The sequence below is a fragment of the Hyperoodon ampullatus genome (genome assembly GCF_949752795.1).
Source record: "Hyperoodon ampullatus genome assembly, chromosome: 7".
In the NCBI taxonomy this organism is placed as follows: domain Eukaryota; kingdom Metazoa; phylum Chordata; class Mammalia; order Artiodactyla; family Ziphiidae; genus Hyperoodon; species Hyperoodon ampullatus.
The window spans coordinates 99,349,893-99,362,476 of record NC_136920.1 but is presented as its reverse complement, the minus strand read 5'-3'; the positions used below and the strand labels follow the sequence as shown (position 1 = coordinate 99,362,476).

At 41.1% G+C, this 12,584-nt stretch overlaps 1 protein-coding gene across 2 annotated transcripts; it reads left to right on the top strand.

Moving 5' to 3' along the window:
- Positions 1–1,246: 1,246 nt before the first annotated feature.
- REXO2 (RNA exonuclease 2) lies at positions 1,247–11,732 on the top strand (the record flags this gene model as incomplete). 2 transcript variants are annotated; one of them, XM_079708910.1, is made up of 7 exons in its annotated part: positions 1,247–1,393; positions 2,353–2,436; positions 5,978–6,055; positions 6,572–6,683; positions 8,015–8,123; positions 9,345–9,398; positions 11,304–11,732. In XM_079708910.1, 7 exons carry the CDS (start codon positions 1,247–1,249, stop codon positions 11,431–11,433), a joined length of 714 nt encoding a protein of 237 aa, XP_079565036.1. In that variant the 3' UTR covers positions 11,434–11,732. The 2 variants fall into 2 exon arrangements, with proteins under 2 accessions (XP_079565036.1, XP_079565035.1); XM_079708909.1 differs by lacking the exon at positions 2,353–2,436.
- Positions 11,733–12,584: the final 852 nt, after the last annotated feature.

Sequence of the window (12,584 nt, the reverse complement as noted above, 5' to 3'; positions counted from 1 at the left end):
AACTGCATACGATTTGATGACACTTAGAAGACATTTCCTCTGTGACCTGGCAGGTGGTGGGTTGGGTATACCAGAGAAGTTGAAGGTGAAATCCGGGACACTGCATTATTCTTACAGCTCTTACTACTAGGCAACAAAGTTTCTCTCTCACAAAACCAGCTCACCAGGTATGAATGGACCACCAGCTCTGTAATTAGTGGCAATATGGCTTTCAGAAAAATACACAGAGGGTATAATTCCAGGCTAAGACCAAATGTTTGTAACAATGTCGCACTCAGCACCCCGACTTGCCACTGAATAGCCAAAGATTTAAGAGACTCAATGCAATCTGATACTCCAGGGTCGAAAGATCTTGTTGGTGGCCATCTCTACTCGTGGAAATAATGGAAACGATAGCTGTTAGTGGAGGAGATTAAAAATACTTTGATCAAAACCAAAGCAGATTGCAGAGCGAGCAAAGCTGTTTTTAGTTCATTTTAATTTAATTTGCTGCATAGATTCGTTATACACGGACGAGATTTAACCTTGAGAACTTGTAAGGGTGAACTAGGAAGTCATTACCACTGACACCTAACAGCTGAACTGAAACACAGGCCACGGCAAGCCCCTGTATAAGGAATAAGAAGCAACCCTTTGCCTATGAAGGAAAGGGACGTTTAGTCAGCACCTACAGCGTGCTAAGTGATCTCTTGGATAAGATCTCATTTAAGGATTTCTAAAGGACTTGTTGATAGTGGAAATGGTCTTCTGGACTGAAAAAAAGCACACCGCCCTGCAGTTTCATGTAAATGAGAAAAATACCCAGTGTGTGGAATTGCAAGTAAGTAAAAAGAAGGGGGAAAAAAAGAAAAAAAGATACATTAAAAAAAAAAAACGGTAACCAGGTCTTTTTCGACTTAACAAACTAAGAGTGTTCTTCCTCAACTAGACGATTTACAACTAATCCAAATTCAGGAAATAACTCCTGGAAACGAATAAACTTAGTTCTGAAAAACATGCGCGTCCAGTAACATCCGAAAACACGTGGCGGGGGCGGGGATATCGGGCGCAACACCAGACAAGACTCTAACTCCCATCATCCCATTCGACAGCTAAGCCGGACTGTTCAGGGCCAGCCGGCGCACTGGATGCTGGAACTTGCGGTTTTTGTTCCTGCACCTCCCCGCGGGTTAGCGACGTTTAGTGACCATCGCGCCTGCGCCAGCGCCGGCTGAGAGGCTGGGGCCGTGGCGGCTTGTGCCGGGTGATGCTGGGCGGCTCCCTGGGTTCCAGGCTGCTGCGAGGTGTGGGTGGGACTCGAGGGCCGTTCGGGGCTTGGGGTGTCCGTGAAGCTGGCGCAGCCATGGCGGCGGGGGAGAGCATGGCTCAGCGGATGGTCTGGGTAGACCTGGAGGTAAGTCAGGGCGGCGGGGCGTGAGGGGAGGCGAATGAGGTTTCGCGCGTGGGACAGAGTAGCCGAACCTGTCCGGGGAGAGTAGCAGTGTCTGGGTCTCAGGTGTGGCAGGTGAGCGCCTCCCGGCTGTGGACGGCGCGGGGCAGGTCGGGGGGGCAGGAGTCCTGCGGGTGTTGGGGACTGTGCCGGACTGTGGGGTTTCTTTTCCAGAGGGTGGAGTCATCCATATGGCTTGCCCTAGCCCCCAATTCCGCCCAGATGTGGACCTCCCTAACCCTCTGATGGGCTCAGGGTCACGGGGGTAGGGGTGCGCACAGCGGTTGTGCTAGACCCCAGTTCCCCAGTCTCTCAGGACCCTAGGTCGTTAGAGCTAGACGGGACTCCGGGGATGACTCAGCCTTACCCCACGTTCCCTAAAGGAGAAAACTGAGGCCCAGAGAGAGGACTCAGCTCATTCAAGGTCGCGCAGTTAGTGAAGGTCGGGGTTGGGACTACAACCCAGTTCTGATCCCTTTAGGTTTTCCATACTCAGCCAAGGACTCCCCTGTCCCTTGAGCCTCAGTTTTCTCATAGATGAAATGGGGATCGTAACACTAGATTGTGATGAAGATCAAGTGGTGCAATTAACATAAAAACTTTGTAAACTCTGCAGAGATGTAGTAATGTCAGTTATCTAACTCTTCCAAAATTGAATGCTGTCAGCACTCAATTTTGCTTACTTTGCATCGGCCCCAGAGTAGGACTGTGATGCCTGGCATGTAGCAGGCCCTTGGTAAATGTTTATTGAATAAATAACTCATAATGAGTGCCTTGAGGACTTGTTCAAGGAGCATTATTGTCTCTTTTATCCTGGCTGAGGGATATAAATTGAATATGCTTGAGGGATGTCCTGTTAAATAAACTTGGATACAGTAGGCCAGAAAGACGGTTTTGTGTGTGTGATGTCTTTTTTATTGCAGATGACAGGATTGGACATTGAGAAGGACCAGATTATTGAGATGGCCTGTCTGATAACTGACTCTGATCTCAACATTTTGGCTGAAGTAGGTTATGCCTTGTAATACAACCATACTGTTTGGAGTGTACTTTGGAAATCTAAAGATTGGTGCACCCCCCCCATCTCTTTATTTTAAAAATAAGAAAACTGAGGTCCCTGTAGATTAAGGTCCAAAATAATGTTCTAGGTCATGGTGGGCTTGGTACTAGAACCAAAGTAATCCATCTCAGAGCCTAGTACTGCCAAAAATTAGGAACTATAAATGCTATCATTTGCTAAGAGCTTACTGTGTGCCAGGCACAGTTCTAAGTGCTTTACATGTATTCACTGTTAATCCTCACAGCACCTATAAGGTCGGTACTGTTATACTCACTATATAGAGAGAGATGCTTTGGCAGACAGTTGTTGGGTAATTTGCCCAAGGCCACCTGGCTAGTTATTGGGAGAGCCAGGAGTTTGACCCAAGCAGTCTGAGTAAAGTGCTCGACTGTGGTCCCACCAGGATTGGTGACTCATGCCAAAGTTGACTTCTTTATATTATAATCTTAGCTTATATATAGCTTAGCTTATAATTCCATATATCCAGTTTCTACCTTTTCAGCTAAGTCATGTGATTCGTCTAGATCTATATTAAGATTTTAGAATTTCTGTTGATACAGAATCATAAAATATCCTCCTGTTGACATATTGGGCATGATTAAGGTTTTAACATGCTGCTTTTAACTGAAACATTAAGCAAAACAAATAAAACACACCTGTTGCCTTTTGGCCACTCACAAAGCATTTAATAAGCGTGTGAGAACGTCTGATTGGTAGAGGGTGAAATTCTGGGCCCTGAATAACTCTGTCAGCAGTATTCGGAGGTAGTGAGAAACTCTAGAATAGGAACACAGTAGGGATGTTTTGGGGAAAGACAGTTTTGTTAAAATAAGTTTCCAGAGGGTCGGATTGATGTGCTACTGGCACTGGATAAATTTCACAAGTCTACGGTTAAGACTTCTGCTTATTTTCCTGGTTAGGTAAGAGAGGGGAGGAACCATTTTAGATGAATTGCTACTTTCATGGAGTACCAGGCACACATCTTGGAGTACCTCCTGATACATCAGCTGGAGGGGAATCATGAGACTTTGTATCTCACTGTAGCAACTACCTCTTTTTTTTTTTCCAAAACAAAACAAACAAAAAAACTTTTATATAAACCTTGAGTTTTAGGTTTGGTTGTTTTTTCCTGTCACTTGGGATTTCCTAGATATGAATAGTGAAGAGAAGTGTGTTTATTTACCAGCCCTACTTACCCTTGTCTGAAGAAGAGTTTTTCCCTTAGACTGTTGATATAATGTTAAATACTGACAGTTTACTGGACCAGTTAGTTGATATGTACCCTGGAGGAAATTTGGGTCTGTAGTCATACAGCTGCCCATGAGGGTGGCATTTGTAAATAGACCCAGTCTGATGAGGATAAGGATTTTTTTTTAAACATCTTTATTGGAGAATAATTGCTTTACAATGGTGTGTTAGTTTCTGCTTTATAACAAAAGTGAAGCAGCTATACATACACATATATCCCCATATCTCCTCCCTCTTGCGTCTCCCTCCCACCCTCCCTATCCCACCCCTCTAGGTGGTCACAAAGCACCGAGCTGATCTCCCTGTGCTATGCGGCTGCTTCCCACTAGCTATCTGTTTTACATTTGGTAATGTATATATGTCAATGCTGCTCTCTCAGTTCATCCCAGCTTCCCCTTCCCCATGTCCTCAAGTCCATTCTCTATGTCTGCATCTTTATTCTTTTGAGGATAAGGATGTTTTTAAAAAAAAATTGCTTAGGGGCAGTTAGCACTGAAGTGTCAGTTCTGTGGAATATATGTTTTATTCTTGTATACGAGTCTCAGGAAAATGTTTTATGCTAGAAGAACAGACATCCCACCTGGAAATTTTTCTGTAAGTAGCTTAGTGTGCCAAACTGGAATCTAGAGTAAGTTAAATAGCCTTAAGTTGATAGTCGTTGGCTTTTTCCATCATGGTTTGTTAGAATTGTGTTTTGCAACATGAGGTTTTCGGTTTTTTAAAAAACGTTATCAAAACAGCAAGGTCCTACTGTATTGCACAGGGAACTATATTCAATATCCTGAGATCAACCAGAACGGGAAAGAATATAAAAAAGAATGTATATGTATGTAAAACTGAATCACTCTGCTGTACAGCAGAAATTAACACAACATTGGAAATCAACTATACTTCAGTAAAAAAAAAAAAACAAAACATAGGTTATCAGAGCAAATTTTTTGCTTCTTCATGGAGATTGCCGTCACCAGTTTTCTTGTTTGGCTAAAACTCCTTGTTAGTTGTAGCTGTCAGGCATATTTTAGTCAAATTCTTGCCATTCCTCTCACTAATTGCAAAGTACTTTTACCGCTTTAGTAGTAATCATACCTTGGATTTAGAGAATCTTTTTTCCCCAGAGAGTTCAAAGAACTTTCATATCTATAATTTCTTTTATCCTGTTAACATCCCTGTGAGGGAAGGGGTTGGGGGGGCTGTTATCTCCATGGTACAGATGGTAAAACTAAGCCGAAGGTGACTTGCTTTAATGCCACAAGTTGAGCTTCTGCTACTGCTGGGATTCTGTCTGACTCACAGTTGAATGTTCTATTAAGTGGAGCTGAGAATTCCAGCATCACTTTTTTTTTTTATTTAATCTTTCACGTGTCACCAATTACTTTTTGAACTTTTTAATGTGAAAATACTGTTAAAAGTAAACAGTATAGTTTTATGCAAAATATTATGTATAGTAAGTTGTTTTTTTGTGCTGTTCTCCTGTCTCATCCCACTCCCACACTTTTTTTTTTTTTTTTTTTTTGGTGGTACGCGGGCCTCTCACTGTTGTGGTGTCTCCCGTTGCGGAGCACAGGCTCCGGATGCGCAGGCTCAGCGGCCATGGCTCACGGGCCCAGCCGCTCCGCAGCATGTGGGATCTTCCCGGACAGGGGCACGAACCTGTGTCCCCTGCATCGGCAGGCGGACTCTCAACCACTGCGCCACCAGGGAAGCCCAATGTGTGTTTTTTTTTAAAACAAGTATAAGTGAACTCATAAACATGCGTACACTGTTCTGCAGTTTGCTTTTTTCACTTGGCAGTATAGACACTTTTCACAGTCGGGTTGGCAAGCCTTTTCTAAAAAACACCAAATATTAAATATTTTAGGCTTAGAGTGCCACGTACCTCTCTGTCCCATATTTGTTTGTTTTACAACCATTTACAAATGTAAAAATCATTCTTAGCTTGCTGGCAATTAAAAGGAAAAAAAGCCACAGGCTGGGGCTATAGTTTGCTGACCCTTGGTGGATACCTGTGTCCTCTGTTGATAGGCATTTCAGTTTTCGGTTGTGTTATGTGTGTGTTTGTTCATTATTTTTTGTTGTCATAAATAGTGCTGGAATGAATGAGCACCACTTTTAGAGTTAACAAAGTCCCTCATCTTTCTTCCCTTTTCTAGTATATATATGTAATTCTTAAAGCAGTTAAACTCAGAAACCAAGCTTATCCCCATTGATTCTGGATGACTAACAGCTTTTCCTATCCACAGGGTCCTAACCTGATTATAAAACAGCCAGATGAGTTACTGGACAGCATGTCTGATTGGTGTAAGGAGCATCATGGGAAGGTAACATTACCATAAAAGGGGTAGAGGAAGATTGCTTGGCAAGCCTGGGAAACTGCTTGCTTGTTCACTTTTCATCTTTGGGACCTCTCGAGACCATCTTCTCCTGAATGTCCTCTTTTTTCCTCTCCTGCATTCAGTCTGTCGCGAGCACATTGCGGATTATCAAGTATTGCTCAAGTCAGTCTTTTGGATAAGGTTAGACATCAACTTTCAGAGAAGGGAGAATGCCGCTCTCCTGTTAAGTTGTTTCTTCCCAGAGGTTATATCCTTGGACTTTGAGCACCATCTTTTCTGACTGTGTGGAAATGCTATTAACAATCAGGAACATAGCTTATTTGACTTGGATTCTTTAAGAAAAAAATCGGTGCCAAGATGGCAGTTTCATTGTGAACTTGAGCTCTGTAAATGGTCCATCTGTGGTTATATTTGCCCATTTTAGAAGTGAAGTTTCATATCTGGATGCCTTTGAAAACTGACTTCATGTATCTTGGTGGGGCTGGGGATTCTCTCTTGCAGTCTGGTCTAACCAAAGCAGTGAAGGAGAGTACAATGACACTGCAGCAGGCAGAGTATGAATTTCTGTCCTTTGTACGACAGCAGACTCCTCCGGGGCTCTGTCCACTTGCAGGTAAAATCCAGTCCTATGTCTGCCTTGTAGATAGTCTTCCATCGTAGCGGTTCAAGAGACTGCGGTTCCAGAACAATCAGCCAGGATCATCGTGCCTTCCACTTAACCCTGATTTGGATTATCCATCTTACTTTTGTTGCTCAAATTTTCCTTGTATAATTTATACATGAATATCGGGGAAAATGCCCCAAAACCTGACATGAGATCTGGGATACCCAGATTAACTCAATAAAAATTTTCCACCTATTTTTATTATGGAAAAATTTCAAATATACAGAAAAGTTGGATCTAGTAGTTGTTCACCTTGTGCCATGTTTATCTGTCTATTTTTTTGGACATTTGAAAGTAAATTGCAGGCATCATGACACTTCATCCCTAAATAGCTCACCCAGCATTTTCTAAGAATAAGGACATTTTCTTAAGTAACCACAATATCATTGTCACACTTAAGATGATTAAAAACAATTCAGTAACATCATCTGGTATCTACTCCACATCCGAAATGTCTATTTGTTTTTTAACCAGGATTCAGTCAAGACTCACGCATTTCATTTGGTTATTATGTCGCTTTAGTCTCTTAATCTAAAATGTGCACCTATCTTTTTTTCCCCTTGTGACATTGACTTTTTAAAGAAACTAGGCCAGCTCTGCTAGGATTTTGAAAGGACTGCCATTGTCAAAGGGAGGCTAATGTCCTGTGGTGGTGTGTTTGTATTTGTATATGTAAGCTGGTATAGTAACTAACATTTTCCTTAAATAGTCATAAAAAAGTTTTGACTTTAAGTACTATAGCATGTATTGTATAAATTTTCCCCCTAGCCAATGCAGCTGGTGTCTGTTTTAAAGTTCTTATTTAAAATTTAGTGTTTTTAATATAAATTACTGTGTGGAAACATGAATGTGGATATGGTTGATTAAAATTGAAATGTAAATAAATGCTTATCTACTTATGAGTTTATCTCCAGTTAAACTTTTAGTGTTAGTGGTGTAGATTTTGTGATACTGGGAGAAAATTTGTGCATGTGGTATTATCTAAAGAAGTTACAGATTTGAGTGCTATTTTAAGTATGTGGAATGATAGATTCATCCTTTTGTCCATAAAGAGGCCATTTACAAATTTATTATGAGCTAAACTGTCTAAATACTCTGAAATCTGCACTTGTAATCTAATCAGATACACTCAAACCTAATTTCGAAGTTTTGAGATGCTTTGAGGAATTGTTTGAATTCTTTTTAAAAATCACCTCCAATTAAATACAGTTTATGAATTTTTATGTCCTTTTGTATACTACTAGAAATACACAGATGCGGTATGCTTCGTGTCTTTCTAGGAAATTCAGTTCATGCAGATAAGAAGTTTCTTGACAAATACATGCCCCAGTTCATGAAACATCTTCATTATAGAATAATTGATGTGAGCACTGTTAAAGAACTGTGCAGGTAAGGGCTGTATTTAGGATCCATTCAACTGCCTCATTTAGCATGTTTTCCTTGTGAATTTGTAGAGTAATTGAATCAAGGTGTAGAACTGAGGGGGCCAGATGGGTGTATAACTTCCTCATCCCATTGTCTCTTGAACTGGTGAGAATTGGGAGAAAGAACATAAAAAATCTTCTGTATAAATTTCACTAATCTGGAAAATTTATTGAGCACCCATTTTCTGTGCCACATATTGCCCTGCGTGCTGGGAACATACAGATGAAAGGCCCTCAAGTGCTTAGAGTCTAGTGAATTGACAGATGTGGAAAAAAGACACCTGAGAAGCATACTGTGTGATGACGTCTGTTAGGGAAAAGTGCGGGTAGAATATTGCAGGCACGAGAGAAGGAGCACCCGACAGCTGGAGTGAGGGGGATAGGGAGTTAGCAAAAACTTCACGGAGAAAATAGCTTTCAAGTTGAGATTTAAGGAAGAGCGGCCGTTTTCCAGGTATTTAGGGTGAGGAGTGAGCTTTCCAGAGAATGGGCAGAGGTATGAAGATAGGCGGGAGCCGGAATGTAAAGGTGATGTGATTAGACCATTCTGATTAGAAGGTGGTAAGAAAAGAGGTGGGAGATGAGCAAGACTCTGGCACCATCTTGGAGAGAGAAGAAGGAGCTCAGGAAATGGCAGTGGGCGGTAGAGAGCAGGAGGTAGAGCATTTGAGAAGGTCAGTAGCATGGCATGGAGTGCCTGAATGGGGGCGTGAGGAAAAGGAGGAGGTATAAAGTGATTCCTCGCGTTGCTAGTTTGGGTGGTTAGGTGGATGATGGAACTGATCAAAGATAAAGGGGAAAATAAGAGGAAGAGTAGATTTGGCCGATGGGGGAAGGGAGACGTTGAGGACGATGAGTATGACCATATGTGTGTGTGGAATTGGAAGTGTCTGGTGGATTTTAGGTGGAGATGTCCCTTCGGCAGTTGGATATCCATGACAGAAGCGCAGGAGAGGGCTGGGCTGGAGTGCGCAGATTTAGTAATCTTATACATTGTTGATCTTGCCCAAAGAGAACCTATAGTATGAAGAGAGGAAAGGGAGGAAGGTGGAGTCCCAGACAGGGAGGTAACTCGATAGTCACAACCCAAATGCCTTTTACAAAATTATTAAACTACTTGAAGGACGTAATTATTCAGTGTATTTGAGACGGTTTCCTTTGAGAGTTCCATTTTTGCTGTATGTAGACGCTGGTATCCAGAAGAATATGAATTTGCACCAAAGAAGGCTGCTTCTCACAGGTAAGCTTGGGTCCTTCCAAGTGCTTGCCCATCTGACACACGCACATAACTCCCGAATTCCTGACTGCTTGAAATAATGTCTCTGTTCCCTTGGGGGAAAAGTAAAGGACAACTACATAAAGATAACCTTCTTTTGCTAAGATTGTCAGGAATTCTGGTCAGTGTTCTAACATTCCATTGTGAGATATGTATGGTCTTAATGTCTTTATTGCTGTTTTGAAACTTGTAGATAACTTAGTTTGTAGGTATGTGAAGTGGTCTAATTTTTCTAGTAATGAGCAGTATAATTTTCTTCCCATAAAGTGTATGGATTTGTAGTCATTTAAAATTAGAACACTTTGTGTACAGTTGTGCAACACAGTTAGCCTAACTTAGACACATTGTAGTTTTTCAGATTGTTTCTTTTTATGTCTGCAACCTTAGGCTGAAGTACACAAGGAATTTAAAGAACTTGTGTATCTAGAGTCCTCTTTTACTTTTTGGTGTTGTCGTCTCTGAGGAAGAACATAAAACCTAGTGGGAGATGTAGCAGCTGGCATTTGTTTCATCCATGTACTGAGCCCCTACCGTGTACCGTGTACAGTTCTAGCCAAACAGGAAGACCAAGTACCTGCTCTAAAGAGCCTGGCATTAATGTTTTTTATTGGGCTTTCATGGCCTACAGCACAATAACACAGGTCTGGGATACCTCTTGTGAAACAGTTGGGGCTTGATGTGTTTTGGATTTCAGGATTTTTCAGGGTTTAGAAAGGTAGTAATACCCCTAACAAGGCCTGAGGAAGCACCTCATAATCGAACACATTGCTGTTTCTACAGTGAAATGTACAGATATTCACACCAAATGGCATAACTAATGACTATAAATAGCCTCACATCAAGATGGGTCAGGTTTTGCCACATAGTGGGCTATAGAAGAACTTTGGGTTTTCAGATCTCTTTTTGGATTTCAGTATTGTGGCTAAGATGTGGTGTACCTTGGTTTAGCCAGAGGCTGTATTTTTGACAGCTTCAGCTCTCCACTGGTTATCCAAGACCTGGGAAGAAAGCAAAATTGTTGCCTTAACCACAGAAATAACTGTCTTAAAGCTCTTGCACTAAAGTTTGTGCAGTTTGTTCTCTAGAAGAGGCCCTTGACAATCAGAGCAGATTGATTTACTTGCACGCTGTTTTAGTAATCTTGGTTACCTGATTTTTCAGACTACGACAGATGAGAAACAGCGTGTTGGAGGAGAAGAAAGGCTGTTAGATGGAGGCAGGTTGCCACTGATTATAGCACAAATCACCACGAGAGAGGAGGTAGATCCTCTTTTGTGGTTAGGTACTGTCTGATAATTGACGTTCATCATGATGATGGAGTCACGAGTTACGTTCGAGTACGTGATTATATTTTGTGCAGGACGTCATTAAGTATTGTGCAGTGTTTCCCAGACTACATGCCATGAGCTGTTAATATGCATTCCACACAGGTGGTCGATTAAGTTTTAGAAATACTGTGTATATAGTACAACCTCCTCTGGGGAATTCACAACACATCAGTACATTAAATGCTTTGCAAAAAACTTCAAAAGAAGAAATGTTTAATCTAGGTTTTTCTAAATTTATTTGACCCCGGAATTCTTTTTTTTTTTTTTTCCCCTGTGGAACACCTCACTATCTTATGGAACAGTTTGGTAAACTTTAATCTGTTATAGTTTAGAATTGTTTTTTTTTAGATCATTTTTTAAAAAACAAAGCACTTAAGTTTGCTATGCTGAAATGTTCCACTTCTTGACGATGTCAGATAGTTTCATTTACAGTAGTACTTGTTGTTCTTAAGTTATTTATAAAAAGTTACGCTTTGCAAAATGGTGATCATCTCCTCTGGGTTTCGGACATTTCAACTCAGCGTGGTATGTTTACTTGTAGGGCACTTGATGACATTAGTGAAAGCATCAAAGAACTTCAGTTTTACCGAAATAACATCTTCAAGAAAAAAACAGATGAGAAGAAGAGGAAAATTATAGAAAATGGGGAAAATGAGAAGACTGTGAGTTGATGCCAGTTCTCATGCTGCCACCACGTAGTTCTCTGGAAGGACCTCTGGTGGTTTTTCTTTTTCTTCCCCTGGGCTCACGCTGACTGCTTTGGCAGAGCACCTTCAGTGCACTCGCATCTCCCGATTATTCAAGCACACAGCACCTGGAAATTATTTTTCTCCTAACATGCTGTTTTCATTTATGACACAGCAGCTCCTTTGTAAGTACCAGGTCACATCCATCCCTTGGTACATATCTGTATTTGCTTTTAGACCATTTCTTTTGTTTAAAAAAAATAATAAAGCTAGTTCTATTGAAATGCAACCCTTTTTGTACCATCTGTTCTTTAGTAGTTTAATGACTGGAAGATGATTTTTTTTTTTTTCTTTTTTAGGTGGTATGCCTAATGTTTAAATGCTCATAATGCCATTAGGAGTGGGTTAAGTTTCTTATGTTAAATAGGAAGTGAACTTATTCTGTTTTGCTTTACAAGTCAAGAATAGAAGAACTGGAGACAGGCTCAGAGAAGCAAGTTGGGCTTATTGTTAGTTATAGTTACTGAACTATCAGAGCTCTGGAATAGCTGCTCTTTTCTATATTCAAGAAATTCAAGTAAGCCACCAGACAGTGATTCTGTAGTAATAACTAAGGCTTATTGAATAGATATTATCTGCAAGGCAGCCACGGTGCTAGGTTTGTAGAATGTAAATAGTTGGCTGCCCTAGGCCTAATGGTCAGCAAGTGTTTGAGAAAGGATTTTGGTTTGAATATCTTAACTCCTAAGTTTATGTACTTTAGAGCACAGTAGATAGTTTAGTCCTCAGCCAGAGGGTGCATTAGGATCATCTGTCTCTACAACAAATCTCCTTCAGAGATGCCCCCTGAAACAAAGAATCAGAATGGGGAAAGGCCTGCAGGTGACCCACGTCTCCTAGAGAACCACTGGACTAAAAGACTTCTGTGCTGATCTCAGATTCCATCCTAACTCGATTATATGGCCATTATATCAACATAGCAGTGTGATCCTAATGTGAGAGTTACAGACAGAAATCGCTGGACTATAGATTAGAATTACCTCATAATTTCGTTGACTAAGTTGTTTAACCTTATACAACAACCTATGAGTGGAGAGAGGTTCAGTGGTACTTCTCTAAATGAGTAAATGAAGGCT